Here is a 15541-nt window from a genome sequence, read left to right as displayed (position 1 = left end):
TTAAAAAAAGGAAACCAAGGAAAGTTAGGTTCTTGGAACTAGGAACTTCAGGAGCTTCTCCTTTAGAGAATGAACTTGAGCAGACCACTACGTTAGGACCCTCTCAGGATAAGCCTCCTGTTGTAAAGACGGTTTTGTCTTCCTTAAATCCATGTGCTGATTCTTTCTATTTGGTCTCGAGCACTGTGAAGCCAAATGTTGAGATACCTAATTATTTGTCTGGTCATCAGGGGGTTAGGGATGTTGCATTCAAGGATGTTGATAATTCGTAGGCCATTGAGATTACTGAGTGTTTGGAGTTTACAGTATTGTTTGACTTGGATTTAATTTTGAATCGTTCAATTTTAATATCTTGCTTTTCAGATATTGAGGAGTTAAAATTGATTGAAAGTAAACATATTTCTTGTGTGTATTCAACGCATGCTCCAGGAGTAGTGAAGACAAGAGTATGGTTTCATCCTAAAATTATTGCAAAATTGATTCTGGACAATTGCTAACAGCTGCAACTTAACAGTATAGATGTGGTCTCTATATGTAAAGAAGAGCTTCTACTCAATAAATATCCCCCAGTTCTACACCTTTATGGATGTGGGCTGTGCCCTTTGCAAGATCCAATTAGTTTTTCTCTGGAAAACCTCAACGTCTCCATTTTTAATGGAGAAAGAGTGGTAAAATATGTAGGCGATGACCCCCTACCCACCTAATGGGGTAGACAATGTAAGGAGAAATGGAGCTGGCTGGATGTACCCAGGCAATGGGGCATGCTTTACAAATGGGTCACTAACAGTTACAGGCTGATTTAATTTGCGTTCAAGAAACCTGGTGTATAACTGATTTTTCCTACCAAGGTTATACGGTGTTTAGTCAAAAGGCACATCCCTCTACAAATGGTCGCGCAAAAGGAGGAATTGCTACGCTTTTGAGTAATAAATTAAAATGGAAATATGTAAGTCTCATTTATTGTCCGTTTACTAAGTAAATACGGCTACCTTATTGATTCCAATTGAATGTATAAAGACAGCACATTGTAAGTCTTTAGCTAGAACAGAAGGACACATTTTAAGATGTTTGGTTCCCTGCAATACCTTGGAATCTACTGCAGCCCTAAGGCTTGAATTTGACATTAAGAGTGCTTTTGTGCAGGGTCTAGCAGGAGTGGTTCGGAGGGCCTTTTGCCTATTTCACAGCGATTAATTTTCCCCAAGGCATCTTGTTTATAAATACGTTTTTGGTATGCTGAGAGAGAAATCTCAGTAATTTAGAAACTATAATTATGCCCTACAAATGTTAGAGCTTGACTCTGATTTAATTTTGGCTCTATGGCCTCTTCAATTAAAAAAAGGTCTAAAAGAGACTACAAAGCGTAAACGTTTTATGTTAGATATGGAGTTTTGTAGCCAAAAGAGATTTGATGTTTTGATTAATTCGGTGATTCTGAAAAAAAAAAAAAAAAAACAGCCTTATCTATTTTGGGATCTTCCGCAGTGGGTGAGGTGTCTTTGTATTTTGCTGAGATTGAATATACTGCCATTAAAATAAAGATTGAACCTATAAATACTAACGTGTGATTTGTGTTACACGGATGTTCAGGATCTTAAGCATGTTATATTTGTTTGTCCCTCTTTATTTTTATTAAGGAACAAATGGCTGAAACCCCTCTTTTAGAATTTTAATATACGCTCAGCAGGTTAAGCTCTTGAATTATTGTTTAACACTCAAAGAAACATTCTGTTTTAGGCTTTTTAAATTTATATTGATTGTTTCTACTATAGGCAGTTTTATTCAAAGAATGTCTCTGTTCAAATGGATTTATGAAGTCATATATTGATGCATTGTATACGAAATGTACTGTAACACAAGCTAAGTGGGCTGCGATATGGATGCACCATATTTGTAAATAACATGGATTATAATGTAGATTTTATTCTATTGATTATGTATTGTGTCTTTTTAAGTATTGTGTCTTTTTTATGTATTGTACCGTTTATGTGGACCGCCTAGGAGTTCCAAATCTTGAATAAATAAACTTGAATCTTGAACTTGATACAGTTTTATAGAAAAAAACAAAAGAAGTCACAACAAACATTTTACATTCAATACTGTACAAAAAAAGCAATACTCGTATTCTTTTTGTGTGCAAACGTCAAAAAATTCTCAAAGATTTTATGACATTGTTCATTATTTTTTCATCCTAAACCACCTCCTTCGATTTTTTGATTGTTTTTTCTGAAACCTTGCTTTAAACAGTTTTTGCTCAACTAAGCACACTTCTTCATGGACCAAAGACGTTTCTATGTTCAGTAAAAATCCGAAGAGCTTCAGCAAAAAATTGTAGCTATTTGGGAAATGTGCTTCTTCATAGACTGTCCAGTGCTTACATTCCCTGCCAAAAACAACAAAGAAATAGGTACATTAATACTCAGGAATGCTTAGTGTGTTCAAGCAACACATAACACTTAATAAAGATGGAAGGGAAACTTAAGAAACAATGAAAATTCAATGCAAGCTCTTTGTTGAACACACATGCAATATCCTAGACTTGCAGCCTGCGCAGAGAGATACATTGGCCATTAAAGGCCCGATACAGTGAGGGCTGATAACAAGGGCTGGGGACTTTAATGATAGTTTAGAAGGTCAGTAAATCCCAAATTGTTTCCAAAGCTGTGAACGCTGGGCTACACGGTCCCAGGAGAAACTATCATTGGCCGTGGGATCCGTGGAAGGAGTGCTTTAGATGGCCAGGTACTGTTAGATACTAAAAATCTGCATTTCTTCAATTTGAAGGGGAAAGTACCTGCAATTTTCTCCACCGGTGCAATACTTTTTATAGAGAAGTACCAGCACTTCGCAGCAGCTAACAGAACCTCACCGATAACGAGTAGCTGCACCTCTCTCTATATTTCCATTTAATGACCTGGAGGAATGGAGGATGTACTTCCACAGCCCATGGCTAACCCCTGTTCTGCCAAACTGCTCAATTCTTGAAGTTTAATTGGGGAGAAGGCAGGACAGGGAATTTCGAGCCTTCTATGGCCCTCCTGTGGCTCCCATTCTTAGCAGTGGCAGTGGGACCTGCAGGAGGATGAAGGGGGAACTCTACAGTTCCCTCTTACCAGGGCTCGAAAAATCATAAAAATGTTACTAGACCTGCAGGTCGAGTAACTTAAACAATATACCCACCTAACTGTAATGCACTTGACCCATAAACGGGTCTCAAATTGTGTGATCCTAGGCAAATAGTTTACAGAGTTGCCTTTTTCTTCAGTCTCACATATGATTGCACCTTCAAATATGTGAGCTCAGCATTTCTGCAGTACAAAAAAACCTCTTTTGTTTGATTAAGTAGACTAAGGTTTGCTTCATGCATCACAAGAATCTAGCCCACATACCGATGACGTGTAACCCACATAACCTAGGACTTATTTTAGTTTACTAACAACATTGCCATCAGGGCAGGAGTGTTTCACAGTTTGTTTAAACACTCAATTTTAATAAATATATTATTAAACCATGATGTGGTAACATATTGTCATCTACATAAAATTTTCCAAGAAATGTCTAAAAAAACCTCTCCACTAACTTGCAGCTTTACTGATAAAACTATATAGTGTACTAATCTTTGAAAATTGGGTTTCATGCAACATATCCTTTGCACATCAACACAAAGTATTATGATTTGTTTTCATCCTATTAAAATATTTGTTTTCATCACACAGACATATAAAAAAGGGCTTTCACAACTAACGAAATATATTTTGAAATGTTTGCACAGTTGACATAGTCATTTAAATGTTGTGTGTGAGGAAAAACCTGACATCCTATATCCTTTTATTTTACATTCTAAGCAGCAGATCACACAGTTCACCTTACAAAGTCCTGTAACTCTAGAGTCAGAAGGAAAATTAATTGTAAAAGAAAAATGACTTTTGACCTCTGTCTGTGAACACAGAGCAAATGTGATATAAGAACAATATTTAAAGGCATCTTTTATTGCCCATCCACTTTTCAACTGAACACAACACCTGCTCAGTGCCAACTCGCTAGAAGGGTCAAGTAAGTATTAAAAATAGCTCGACCCAATGTGAGTGATCAAGTGGATTTTCCGAGCCCTGCTCACCACCCAATCCCCTGCAAAACTACAAATATACAGATATAGGGAGAAGCTATGTGCATATGGGCAATGGGATGTTAAAGGCAACATGGCTTTACCAGTGTTTATGGCCAGTTGCATTGGGATTCAAAGAAAAATTATTTAATGGAACTCCATTTTCTTAGAAAGCATTTCATCTAAATGTTTTAATGGAAATTTTCAAGATGAATGGAATTCACAATTTCATAGAACCAATTCATAGGAAGTCTTATCTCGAAATTGGCTTCAACATACGTGTTTTTTAATATGCAAATGAAATAGTTGCATATCTTACTTTCAGAAACAATTTTGTTGAAAGTATTTATTTTACTCCTTTACATCAGGGGACATGTTTTCTGATTGATATATTTTACATTGTCAACAATTATTTTGGATGCTTGAAATTTACTGAATCCTCACCAACGCCTAAACATCGTCCATGTCTGCCTCCATAAAATGCCTCCCCATGCATACACTCTCCCCATACCTGATCCCTAAACTCCACAGATCCCTGAAACCTAAAAACCTTTCCTAACCCAAACTCCACCCATCCCTGAACCCTAAAAAACCCTCACCATATCAAAACTCCACCCATCTCTGACCCCCAAACTTCACCTATCCCTGAAACCTTAAAGCCCTTTCCACTCCTAAACTCTACCCATCACTTAACCTAAAAGCCTTTCACTACACCTAACTCTCACTCATTCCTGAACCCTAAAGCCCCCTTTCCAGTCCTAACCCCACCTGTTCCTGAGCCCTTAAAATCCCACACCACTCTTAAACTCCACTCATCCCTCTACCCCCCACAGTCCTTAAATACCACCTACTGATGAACCCTAAAAACCCTCAACACCCCTAAACTACTCCATCCCTGAACTTTATTAACCCTTCCTACAGACAAACTCCACCTATCCCTGAACCCTTAAAACCTGCAATCCCCTAAACTGAACCCATTCCGAACACTAAAAACCCTACACCTCCTCAAAATTCTACCCATCACAGAACCTTAAAAACACTTACCAGCCCTAACCTCCACCCAACCCTGAAAACCCCTCATCACTTCCTAAACATAAACTATCCCTGAACCCAAACAACCCTCACTATGCCAAGTATCCAACTTTGGATGTTTCCTTAAAATTATATTTCCTTTAAAATCTTTCCTTTAATTTCTGACTTATTTGTCTTTCCTTAAAATTGTCTTTCCTTAAAATAGTTTTTTTTATGATTTGGTGTCCTCAAATGTGGTTTCTCAATTTTAGTTTTTTCCATTAATGTACATACATTATGGGGGCATATCCTAGGTGGCCAAGAAGGCTGATGACATGGGGGATTCCATGTTGGCCTGGCAGAGGAGTGACACAGCCTTGTGGCGCCTTGCTCTGCAGAAGGAGCGAGCTGGAGTGTGCCCCAGGGAGGGGCCCGGCTAGATGAGTGGAGAGGAGAGGTCTGCACGGACGGCCTGTAGGGCTGCTACTAGAGAGTGTTGGGGCACCCCTCTCATAGACTTACCCCGTGGCCTGGCGGAAGGGCCCTTCCCCAGGGAATCCAACTGCTTGTGCTGCCTAGCGTGTCTCCCTCAGGATAAATGGGTTGGTGCCCCGGAAACGGTGGGGGCCCCCGGACGGTGGCTCACAGACAATCACATCCGGTAGGTGACAATATTGTGCCCTGGATTCCCGATCTCTACATTGCTGAACATTCTCTGTGGGGCCTGGGAGAGGTCTGGAGGGGAGGAGGGGAGGGAAAGGCCTGATCTCTAGCCCGACTGCTCTTGCTGGCCAAGGGCTTCTTCCCTGGACAAACGGGAGTGGGGCCTGGCCCTTCCCCTACAGACTTTGAGGGCCAGGAGGAGGTATCAGATTGGCAGGACACCACGGCCTTACCTGGTGCCCAAGATCAAACTTACTTGTATCCTGGGATGCAAAAATGTAACAAAGCCAGTAAATGCCACTGAGACCAAGACACAGACTATGCAGTGCACTGGCCACCCCAGGCCACTATAGAGATACTACACCCCACTTGGACACCTCCATTTATGCCGATGGAGGGGGCCCCCCCCCCATCAGAAGCCAGATCCTCTGGATAACCTCATGCTGCTGGTTGGCTATACAGATATCATGATTGGTGCTGAAGAATAGGATTGGCGAGGTTGGTGTGGATGAGGTCCTCCTGTGTCAGGACCTCTGCAATGTGGTAGATATAGCGATGGGCACTGAGGACTGCATTTCTGAGTTTTAAGATTCCATGGCCACACTGAAGTTTGAGGTGAAGTGCCTTTCCTCAGTGTCAATGATATTGAGGCATCAGGCGGAGGACGCTGGAAACCGGGTGCGAAGGAGTAATCTGCGCTTCATTGGTGCGACTGCAAAAGTTGTCAACGACAGAGACATGATCTTAAAGGTGGTGAGAGAGAGACAGTTTCTGCTCTTCCAAAAGCCTGATCTTCCCTGACTATAGATTGCAAGTGCAACAGCAACCCAAATCGTTTGAGGTGAAGTAGAAATTAAGAGCGATGAATGTGCCTTACAGGCTCTTCTTTCCAGATAAACTCTGAGTGGTCCACAAATCTAGGACTCTTTTCTTTGAGGACCCGGCACCAAACTGAGAATGGGCCATGGAACAGCACCCCTTGAGGGACCCCCCTGCTGGCAGCAGGACCACGACCACCTAAGGGGCCATCACTACATAGGCAGAGGAGTTGCGGTGCATGCAGAACCTCCAGGAGGAGAAAATGGCTTGATGATGGGTCGCGGACCTTTGGGGTGGAGAAGCTTGGCCTGAACCGGAGTCTGGCAAAGGAGCCTAGCCTGGACGAGAGTCTAGATGAGGCAGGTCCCCTTCTGTGGTGGGGGAGGGGGGGGCTCTGTGCCCTCACTGGACTCAAACTATTCTCAGACTACTGGAGACTCATTGCCAGAATGAACCATTCCATAACATTTTGCAATATTATATTGGCCAGAAATTCTCATCCTTATCATTTTTATGGGCCCCGGGTGAGTTGCAGCCGATATGACCACACAGATTAGGTCTCACCTGTTGAGTGTTTAGGTGATTGGGGTGACAGATGCTTCTGGAGATGAAGTATAGGGTGAGGGGAGTTGGGGGGTGTTGACAAGGAAAGGGGAGCCCCTCATATACCTCAGATTATGTTTGGTTTGTGACACAGGTCATAATGCAGTTCAAGGGTCACCTATCAACTCATGATGGTCAGGCTACGCCGATTGTTATTGCAGATGTGGGCACCATTTGTACCGCAAAGGTATAATCCAACTCAAGAGCATTTTTTACACAACCCAAAATGACGAGATTCATGGTATAGAACATCAATAGCTCCCTTGATAAAATAAAGAAGGGTGGTCCTGGGCTTCAACACCAGAAATATTGTTGTTTCAGGGAATTCAGGAGCTCAGGGCTAAATGTCAGTTCCTGGCCTGATACAGATATAATAGGAGTTTCGTGCAGTGCAGGTCAGAGGGTCAAGGGAGAGGCAGTCCTTATGCACTCAAGCTTGCCCTTGACGGTGTCTTGGGAGGTCTTGGATGAGTAGGGCTGGTACCTGGTGATTGAGGGGATGACGGTGGCCAGGTTTACAACATTGTGCATGTATACGTGCCCGCAGCAGACAGTCTCAACACCTGAGAAGATAAAAGAGGTGTTATGCCTCTCCCCAGTGGCTACACCATGCTGGTGGTGGTGGTGGTGGTGGGGGGGGGGGGCGGGGTGACTTTAATGCTCTGACAAATGCAATAAATGACTGAGGAGAGAGGATGAAAAGACTGGGTCCGGTTTGGTGGCGTGGACCGCAAGCTTGAGCTTTTGTGATATCTGGAGACTATGGAATCCTTCCAAGTGGAAATATACACAACCTTCGGCAGCACATGGCAGGAGGTCACAAACTGACCTTTTTCTTATGCTAACAACAGACTTACTAATGACCACTGGAGGGGAAATTTTCCCCAGGGGCATTGTGGTTCCCCGGTAGTGTTAAGTGTTGGAGGCCACAATGAGGGCTGGTGCCCCATATTTCAGATGGATGCCTGGCAACACACGGTCTAACACCTCCCTTCTGAGAAACTGAAGCTATTCCTGGAAGGTAATGAGGGCTTGGTAGATTCTCCTGGCACACTCTGAGGGAAGGCTTATATGAGGTGTAGAGTTCAATCGCATATCGGAGCCCGAGACAGATGCAGAGGGCAGCGCACTGAAGAGGTAGAGGCCTGCATTACATGACTGGGAAGGGAGACTGAACTTAACGAAAACACCAAGTGACACTTAATACAATGGAATTGTGGCAACTGTACCTAAATGAAGCATGTCAATGTTGGTTGGCATCCACTAGAACAGTATATGAATGGGGGGATAAGTCCAGCAAACTCCTTTACTGGCTTGAGACCCATGAAGTGGCCAATCAGGTGATTCTGGGGATCAGTGGACTACTTCTATATGAGACTCACCGAGGCTCAGGCAATAGTCGAAGCAGATTACTACTAGGCCTTATATGCATGCTGAGTACAGCCCACCCGGGAGACCGAGATGCCTTTTTTTTTTGTAAATCTTTTTTTTAGTTTTAATGCACCCATATAATTACAAGCCAAAACATAGGCAATGACAGGGAAAAACATCCAACAGACGATACAATTGAACAATGCCGCCATGTTTAGATTACTGCATTAAGAGAAGGTATTACCATCAGTGAATTGTCATACAGATACAGGATTGTGTGATCAGGGAAGAGGTGAATGTGTAAATCAGCAGCGTATTGTGAGCTGCGTGATCTCTTACCCATTGGGAGGCACAAATCTGGGAAGCGAGCTGTATTACTGGTTATTCATTGGGAGCGTGTGCAATAGTGTACCGTTAAAATAGATCTTGTCCAGTGGGTTATCCTGCTAGTAGAGGTGGTCCTTGAGATATTAGGATAAGGGTTCGTGTTTACCTGACCAACTGAATCACAATAATTTATACAGGTTATGGTTTGGTTACGCTTGTGTGCTCGGGGGGGGGGAGGGACTCGTGTCGTTTTTGGCTTCCAACTTTACAATGAATGCATACCACATTTCGGAACTCCCTCTTGTTAAGCCTTTGGACTGCAATTGGCGCAGCGTCTGCGCCTCCGCCTGAGACCATTGTAGTAAGTCTTGTAGCCATTTAACATGAGTCGGGGCATAGGGCGCCTTCCAATGTGTGGCACTTAGGCGCTTAAATGTGATAAATGCAAGGTCAATGAATCTGTGTATTTGCTTGACGCCTTGAGCACGTTGGCGCAGTCCTAATAGACAGGACTCCGGGCTGGACACTAGAGTGTGATAAGTTATTTTGGACGTAAATTTGATTATTTGTTGCCAGGCTGTAAGCAGCTGTGGGCAGTCCCATACCACATAATAAAAGTTTACTTCTGGTGCTGCACATCAGGGGCATGTAGGATCCGTCTTGGGGAACATGCGCTTAATTCATGATGGAGAGAGGTAGGATTGGTGTAAATAATTGAATTGAGTGTAGTGAAACCTAGGGATGCCCTCTGTGCCAGGGGGGTTCAGTTAATCAAACGTTAGTAGTGTGTTTGTTGAGAAGAAGTCTCCCGCCCTCTCAAGGTTGGCCACCCTCCATGGAACCATACTGTGATGCTCGAGCACAGCACAGGCCTTAGGTAGATGGGATATTAATGTCAGCGGTGAGTAAGGTATTTTGGGTTGGTTGCCGTGTATGTATCTCAACCAGCATGTTTTGGCTGCATCCATTAGGATGTTGCCACTAAGATGGGGCTGTGTCCTATCAGCTAACCAAGTGTATATTGGTATCCGTGCCAGGGAATTGTGTATAAGACTTTGTTCCGCCGTGCGATGGTCCTGCAACCATTGGAGAGCCCATTGCAGCTGCGCGACAGCATAATAGAGTTTAAGATTTGGCTTACTCAGGCCACTGTCCTGTGGACATTGCGTCGTGGCTAATGCCACGCGCCGTGTGTTCTTCCCCCATAGGAGATCAGTTAATAAGCTCTGCAGTGTTTTAAAAAATGAACAAGGGAGTACAATGGGCAATGCCGTAAAGTAGTATAATACTGTAGGGAGTGATAAATTTGTATCCCTAAGTATTTAAAGGTGGTGTGGCATCACTGTAGGTGATAGTCGGGAAGAGTAGGCTGTCTATCCATTGGTACAGGTGACAATGGGAATATATAGGACTTTTATTTTATTTTATTTTTTATATATTTTTTTTATTGATTTTACATAGCAGAAAGCAATACAGGCATTAGTCGGAAATATTTCAGGATCACATTTATCTGAGTTAATTTTTCATTTAAACAACCAAACCCCCCTATTTACACACTTAACTGACCATGTATCATTTACAATATTATTGTTTTCTTCTGCGTTGCACCTGATGTTGGGTTTGAGCTGATTATCGGGGAGGCAACCTCTGTGATTACTATGGGACATCTGATGTTTATGGTCACTCTCCAGTGGGGACCTAAGGTGTACCTTCTTGCGCGCGTTATCAATGGGCAGTGGGGGGCACCTGGTGTGTCCTGTGTTTTACTATTGCTCCTATGTCTGTGTGGGCGTAAGGGTTAACCCCTTTTTAGGGGAGTGGGGATGAGCTCTTCTATACGGTATGCTTGTCTTAGTCATTACCTTTACTATTACAACTGGTTATGTTCCTGAGTGTGGGGCCCCATCATGGAGGTTTGTCGTCTTTTTTTGCTTCGAGTTTGGATACCAGTGTTTCCCAGGTGTTGCATCCCGTGTGTGTCTGACCTCCTTGTGTCAGTTTTATGAGCACTTGGTCCTCTGTGCGGGCCCACTTCAGTGTGAGGATATGCCAGAATTTCCCGTCCGGAGCGTTAGGTGCTTTCCAGTGCATTGCTATCAGCCTTTTATACATCACATAGGCTAAGTCTACAAATTTGTGTGGATGTCTATGTTTTTTTGCCCTTGTTCTCATACCCAATAGGCAAGATCTGGGGTCCGCTTCCAGTGCCAGTCCTGTCCAGTCTGAGAGTAGCTCCACCACCCTTTTCCATTCTATTTGCACTCGGGGGCATTCCCAGACCATGTGGTAGAAGTGGGCTGCTGGTTCCGTACATCTTGGGTATGTCGGTGCTGTGTCGGGGAACATGCGTTTTAGTCTGGCCGGTGACAGATACGTTTGGTGTATGTAGTTGAATTGGGTATACCGGAATCTGGAGTTCCTCGATATCCCCCGGGCGTGATTCAGTACTTTCGGCCAGTCTTCTTGAGGTATCGGGACGGGAAGGACATTGTTCCACCTCTCTCTGGCTCTTTCTAGGTAGGGTTTTGAAGATTTGCTTAGGATTTTGTATAGCCTAGCGACTGCTTTTGTTTGAGCGTCGTCCTGTAGTATGTGGTGTATTGTGGGGGATGTCTCTGGTTCTAGGGCTCCTGTTCCCTAAGTTTTTTTGATTACGTGGCATATAGTGTGATACGATAAGAATTGGCCAGGGTTCACATCCATAAGGACTTGGATGGCCTCAAATGGCATTAGTTTGCCATCTTCAAAACAGTCACCCACCAGCCGTATTCCCGCATCTGACCACACCCGAGACGGGTGCAACGTTGGTGTCTGTTGGTCTAGGAGATACTCCAGTGGGACATACGGCCCCATGCCCTTTCTGTACATACCTAGCTCAGCATGTATGTGCCACAGCCAGTAGTGGGTTGGTGGATTCATTTTTGGGGTATTTATTTGTCAGCCATGTTAACAGATGGGCTTCTTTGAGGTGATAGCCAACGGTCTGTGGAGCCATAACTGCAGCCATTGTAATTGCGCCGCTGCGTAATAAAGCTCGAAGTTGGGGGCCCCCAGTCCGCCCATGTCCACCGGTAGCTGCAATGTAGATAGTGCCACCCACGCTCTGCTACCCCCCCATATGAGCTGTATCAGCATTGTGTTTAGGTTACTAAAAAAGCTGCGTGGGAGGATGATTGGTAGTGCTGCAAAGTGATATAATAACCTAGGCAAAATCAGCATATTTGCGATCGCTACCCTGCCCGGTGGGGAGAGCGGTAGTTTGTTCCAGAAGCGTAAGGATCCTTTCATGAAGGCTAGTGCTCTCCCCAAGTTACCATCTCTGAGGTCTTCCAAGTTGTGGTATATGTGGACCCCCAGGTATTTAAATGTTTCAAAGCACCATTTTAGGCGCCCGCGTGGTGCCCCCTCCTGCCTTACTGATGGCCATCTTAACAGTGGGAACACGCACGATTTGTCCCAGTTTACTGCTAGGCCAGATATCCTGCCGAGCTCCGCTAGGAGTGCCATTATAGAGGATAACGACTCCGAGCCCTTCCGGGTATATATAAGAGCGTCATCTGCGTATAGCGAGATTGCGTGGTATGTTCCATTCCTGATTATTCCCCATTTATCTGCCATGGAGCGTACTTTGGCTGCTAGTGGCTCCATTGCGATCGCAAATAATAACGGGGAGAGAGGGCAGCCCTGTCTCGTGCTTCTTGATACGGAAAAGCTGTCAGAAATCACTGCACCCGTTTTTACTCTGGCTCGCGGGTTGGAGTATAGTGTATGGACCCAGCACACATAGTTAGGACCTATTCCCATCTGTCTCATTGTAGTCAAAAGGAAATCCCACTCCAGCGTATCAAACGCTTTTTCGATATCCAATGACATCACCATTTCGTTATATGCTTTGGGGGGTGTCTCCTATTACACTCAAGAGTCTTCGGATATTTAAAAAAGTGTTTCTCTTCGGGATGAAGCCGGTCCGGTCTTCATGTATTAGGGTATGGATGATGCAAGCGAGTCTATTGGCCTGTACTTTACCCAGTATCTTACAGTGTAAGTTCAGGAGAGAGAGTGGCCTATAGGATTTGACGTCCGTAGGGTCTCGGCCCGGTTTAGGAAGTACCACTATCATGGCCTCCGTCTGGGAAGGGGGCAGCAATTCGGTGGTCCAGGCTTCCTCGAACACCTTCAGTAGTTGGGGTTTCAAGCGGGGCGAAAATGTGGAGTAGTACTCTATTGGGAGGCCGTCTATTCCGGGTGATTTGTTCCTGGGCATCTGTGATAAAGCTAAGTCTATTTCCCCCGTTGTGATGGGGGCTTCTAGTGTGTCCCTGTCTCCTTGGAATAATTGCAGTAAAGGGGAGCCCCCTAAGAAAGACTTGAGTTGTGTGGCTGTGCACGAGGTGCATTTGGTGTATAAGTTCTTGTAGTAGTCTCTGAATTTTTCATTTATTTCTGCCTGTGTGGTGGCCATAGTGTGGCCATCCACCCGGATTGCTCCTATGGGAGAGTGCTGTCTATCCTCACGGAGTAACCAAGCCAGCATCCTGCCCGACCTGTCGCCCTCCGTTTGCAAACGCGTTAAATGATAATTGTAGTCGTGACACCGAAGTCTGCGGTCTGCTTCGTTATATTTTATGCGGATTGCTTTTAATGTTGTGTAGGGGGTTTCCCCCCGTGCAGTTGCTATTTCCGCCGATCTTAGATCTTTTTCAATTTTATTTATTTCCGAGTGAAGTGTGCGCCTTACTCCCCAGCTTGTATTGATGCACTGCCCTCTGAACACTGCTTTATGTGCATCCCATTCCACGGCACGTGAGTTTGCAGTTAGATCGTTTGTTTCCCAATACTGTCGTAGTGTGGTGTTTAACGTATCTACAAAAGCCATGTCCTGAAGCGCATCTACTTGTAATCGCCAGTTTGGGATCTCCCGTCGACTCCTGCCCCAGCCTAATGATATTCTCAGCGGTGAGTGGTCTGAAAGTGTTTTCGCAAGGTATTCCGTACCAGTTACTAAGGCAACTATGTCCTGGGTGCCCCACATCAGATCTATTCTAGTATGTGTTCTGTGAGGGGGTGAGTAGAATGAATATTCCCTTTGAAAGGGGTGTCTTGTACGCCATATGTCGTAGAGTCTCAGGTCACCCGCCCAATGTTGCAGTGGGGTTATGGTGTTTCTCCTTGCTACTTCGCTCGCTTGAGCGCTGGATCTGTCCATATTGGTGTTTAGTATACTATTGAAATCCCCACCCCAAACTGCCGGAGCTGATGGATTTATTAGTAGTGCCGGTGTGAGGGTGCCCAGAAATCCCGCTGTGCCACCGTTAGGGGCATATATACCTATTATTGAAAGTTGTCTACCGTCTAGCTGGCCCTCCATCACCACAAATCTGCCTCCTGGGGCTACTCTATGTGCCGTTTGGTGAAATGGGACTCTTCCCGCAATCCATATCAATACTCCCCGTGCGAATGCGGAGTATATTGTGCCTACCAGTTGTCCGCCCCATTTCGCTCGGAGCTCCTGCAAGTCTGGTTCCAGTAAGTGTGTCTCTTGGAGAATAGCGTGTGTTCCCAGTCACTTGAGGTGTGCGTGGATGCGTGCTCTTTTGTTTCTTGTGCCCATATCACTCACATTCCACGTCAATATGTCATATTGATTACGGTTGCGGTTATTTTGTGGTGTCATGAGAAAGCGTGGGGTGGGTCTGCTTCTGTGCCTCAGTCTTGCTCGTTGGTCTACCAGTGGGTTGCCCCTCCGATTGTGCCATTAAGTATGTTTGCCTATCCCAGCAGCGTTTGCATATTTGTAATGGATCTATGGTGTGTGTTTCTATTGTTTTACTCCTACCCTCCCCCCCAACTAATCCCCTCGCACTCATATCTATTGATATGGAACTACTTAACTCGTATATGTATATAAGAAAAAACCTACCCTGCTGGATAACCATGGTGGTGTTGTCATGACGGTCTGATGTGGCACGTTTGTGGGGCTCACACCGGACCGTGGACTTTGTCTGCTAATACTGGTGAATGCCCCCGGGGCGTGTGTGTCCCCCCAGCCCCACACCCGCCACCCCCCAGCCCGCCGCCCCGACCAGCAAGGATAAAATTATGCAAAAGATACACTTTTGTTGAATAGGATGCTGCTTCTTCGGGGGATCCATATCCCACCTAGGGCCTCCGGAGCGCCCGGCCACATCTCCCCAGAGTAACAGAACAAAGATAGTGCCTTTGGGAGTGGTCAGAGGTCATCCGCCGTTCTGGGGGTGAACCTCGGTCCTTTGAGTCCTCTATTATAGTAGAAGCGGAGCTGGTCGTGTCCGAGTTGATCTCAGGTAGTTCCCTAATTTCTTCAAAGTTATTTCGTGTCAACAGGGGGTATCTTTCAAGACTTTTGCTCTTTCTACCGCTGCCTGTTGGGCAGACGGCTGGGCCCTAGTCCGCCTTTTGGATCGTTTCCTTGTTGTCGAGGGCAACCATTCTTCTCCCCCCTCCGCTTCATCGGTCATGCGTGCCAGGCCTTTGGCATGCAACCACGTCCAGGCGTCTTCTGGGGAGTTAAATATGTGGGTGCGATCATCTGCTATCACTCTCAGCTTGGCGGGAAAGAGTAATGCGTATTTAATGTTAGTTTCGCGCAGGCGGTGTTTGACC

At 45.0% G+C, this 15541-nt stretch overlaps 1 protein-coding gene across 2 annotated transcripts in view; it reads right to left on the bottom strand.

Moving 5' to 3' along the window:
- Nucleotides 1–2034: 2034 nt before the first annotated feature.
- TAF1B (TATA-box binding protein associated factor, RNA polymerase I subunit B) overlaps nt 2035–15541 on the bottom strand; it is a 638950-nt gene continuing 625443 nt past the window's right edge. For both annotated transcript variants that reach the window (XM_069235908.1, XM_069235910.1), the window contains one exon: nt 2035–2383. In XM_069235908.1, the coding sequence (XP_069092009.1) occupies nt 2179–2383 (205 nt within the window). In that variant the 3' untranslated portion in view covers nt 2035–2178. The remainder of the gene's footprint in view (nt 2384–15541) is intronic.

The sequence above is a fragment of the Pleurodeles waltl genome, chromosome 5 (genome assembly GCF_031143425.1).
Source record: "Pleurodeles waltl isolate 20211129_DDA chromosome 5, aPleWal1.hap1.20221129, whole genome shotgun sequence".
In the NCBI taxonomy this organism is placed as follows: domain Eukaryota; kingdom Metazoa; phylum Chordata; class Amphibia; order Caudata; family Salamandridae; genus Pleurodeles; species Pleurodeles waltl.
Note: the sequence above shows the minus strand (reverse complement) of the source record. Positions and strands in the feature narration are given on the sequence as shown.